The 2653-nt window shown below is 61.4% G+C and overlaps 1 protein-coding gene across 1 annotated transcript in view; it reads left to right on the top strand.

Moving 5' to 3' along the window:
• Ppil1 (peptidylprolyl isomerase like 1) overlaps positions 1-2054 on the top strand; it is a 7484-nt gene extending 5430 nt beyond the window's left edge. The window contains exons 2-3 of the mRNA XM_010638830.3: positions 1056-1124; positions 1527-2054. Of these exons, the coding sequence (XP_010637132.1) occupies positions 1056-1124; positions 1527-1747 (290 nt within the window). The 3' untranslated portion in view covers positions 1748-2054. The remainder of the gene's footprint in view (positions 1-1055; positions 1125-1526) is intronic.
• Positions 2055-2653: the final 599 nt, after the last annotated feature.

The raw sequence follows: 2653 nt of genomic DNA, 5'->3' as shown, positions 1-2653 counted from the left end.
TGGAGGAGGCACAGCCCTGGCAGCCCGCGCTGGACGGCTCCACCTGGTCGGCAGCCCTGGGGTTCAGCCCGCTCCTCTCCAGGACGAGGCTTCCTGCGGGCCGGGCCGCTGTAGGGCAGCCTGAGAGGTAGAGAGCCTTGCTCCTTGCTGCTGTATCTCCTTACTACCATGGAGACCCGAGCCGGGCCCAGGCCCCTGTGTCCGGGAGGCCGGCAGAGCTGGCGGTGAACCTGTGTCTGGCCCTGGCCGGGCGCTGGGAGAAGCCGATGTGGGGTGAGGTAGTGGGTGACGCCTGCGCGTTTCCCTGTGGGAGCCCTGAGGGCGCGGGTCCCAGACCCCGGTGCCCGGCTTGGACTGCGCGCCTGTGGACTGGGAGGCGGCACTTAGTGGCGCGTCTGTCCCGCCCCCGCCCTGCTCCTCGTCTCCTCTCGGGGCTGCGTCGCCTCCTGTCCTCGCGGTCACCGCTCCCCTCACCACTGCTCACGTCGCCCTCCGGCGGGGTCGAGGCAGGATTTCCTCCCCTGGGTCAGGGCAGCGGATGTGTTTCAGCTCTGCCATCCCTGCCCCTTTGAGGAGCTGCCGGAGCCCTGGGAGGGTGGGGCGCAGGGACATCTAAGCACAGAGGGGGGACGGAGGGCTCTGCTGGGCTCGGGGCTGCTCAACTCTCAGGGGTGTTAGCGTCGAGACCCCCTAACACGTCAGGTTCAGTGCATGATTAGAATACGGGGCTCCGGTGTCCTTTTGCTCTTGCTCTGTGTTCTGCATTTTTGATAGCAAACCCATATTAGGAAGCAGGAGAAAACCTGGAAAAGCGGTGTGTTGCTGGGATGTAGCTCAGTGGCTCACCTGCCTCGCAAGTGCAAGGTCCTGAGTTTGATCTCTGGCTCCACAAAAAGAAAGAAAGTGGAGCCTTAACCCGGACGAAGCCAGGGGTGCCCAGCTGGTTCTGCGCTGTGTCCTGCCTGGCGGGAGCGGGTCGCGCTCTCAGCCTCTCCCTCTCCTGCCCCGGGAAGTCCCCGGCCCTGGCGGGCTCATTTCCCCTCCTCCGATGGCAGGTCGCGGCGGCGCGTCCATCTATGGCAAACAGTTTGAGGATGAACTTCACCCCGACCTCAAGTTCACCGGTGAGTGTGGGACGGGGACCGAGGGCTGGCTTGGAAAGCTCGCTGTCCTGCTGGGATCCAAGGCGACGCCCGACACCCAGGCGTGGTGCCAGGAGCGTTGGCCCGAGCGGGCGTGAGCTCTGAGGGCTGGTCTGGGAGGCCTGGCCCCAGCCACTCGTCCAGCGCCACAAAGCAGAGGACGTCAGAAGCGTCCTCCAGAAGCCTAGGGGGCCGCGCTGGCTGTGGGGTGCTGGTAACAAGGGCCAAGGATAGTGGGGACCTTGGCCGGCTGGGGAGCGGCTGTGACGGGAGCTGAGGTCACGGGAGGCGCAGCGACTACCTTCGTGGGGACAGAGGGCGTGGTCCCCGGGGCTGCACCGTGCTGGGGCTCGTTCACCGTCTCCCTCTGTCCCCTCTCCCCAGGGGCTGGCATCCTCGCCATGGCCAACGCAGGCCCGGACACCAACGGTAGCCAGTTCTTTGTGACCCTGGCCCCCACCCAGTGGCTGGACGGCAAGCACACCATCTTCGGCCGCGTGTGCCAGGGGATAGGCATGGTGAACCGCGTGGGGATGGTGGAGACCAACTCCCAGGACCGGCCTGTGGACGACGTGAAGATCGTGAAGGCGTACCCTTCTGGGTAGAGGTGGCCGCCCCTTAGGTGAGCCCGGGGCTCAGACAACGCCCTTCGGGCTCTGCCCGGGACTGGCCTGGGGGAGCCCGGGACAGCACCCATCCTTGGAGGTGTCTCTCGGGGCTTCGTGCCGCTCCCGCACTGCGCCATCCCTGCCTTTCCCTTGCCCTCAGATCAGAGGGGTGCAGACTGGTCGTTCACAGATTTCTGTCCCGGCACGCGTCTGCCTACATTTTCCCTCAAACCCAGAGCACAGCTCTGTGTTCTGACCCTTGAGCATCCACGCAAAGCCACATTGAATGCTTGCCAAGTGAAAAGTGCATCCAACAATCAAGTTCTGAGGAGGTGTCGAGTGGGGAATGGCAATGCAATGGCAGAGCTGGAGCTGAGCAGCGGGGAGCAGAAGCAGTGACCCTTTCCTCCCCGAGAAGGAGCAGACGTCTCAGGGCCTCAGGCGGGCCTCACTCGGGAAAGCAGCTCCTCGGAAGGGGAGGCACCGCCCAGTTCTTTCAATTAAGACTTTTGAGAAATTAGATAAAAGATTTTTGGACTTTTTAAAAAATCTTGATGGGAGGGAGTAGCAGGTCAGGGAAGTTAATACCTATGTAACACATACACTCGCCCAGAATAAAATGCCGCTGATGGCTGAAATCACCGGTGTGGTCTGATTCAAGTATTATGTGGGGTTCGGTGGTTCTGTTTTGCCTTTTGGTGTTTGAAGCAAGATCTTGCTATGTGATCCGGGCCTACCACACCCAGCTTTGTCTTTTAACTTCTGTATCTTCCTGTCTCCTTTCAACAACTGGAAAAATACAACCCACCCACAAGTAAACTGTGTGAGTGACTTTGTAACTTCCCAGAGATGGTTTTCGAGTGCAAAAACAATGGAGATGTTTTCTTCCAGCCTGACTAGGAG

Source organism: Fukomys damarensis, unplaced genomic scaffold (assembly GCF_012274545.1).
Source record: "Fukomys damarensis isolate Sample0158 unplaced genomic scaffold, DMR_v1.0_HiC HiC_scaffold_20, whole genome shotgun sequence".
Lineage (NCBI taxonomy): Eukaryota > Metazoa > Chordata > Mammalia > Rodentia > Bathyergidae > Fukomys > Fukomys damarensis.
This window is presented reverse-complemented; position numbering and strand designations above follow the sequence as displayed.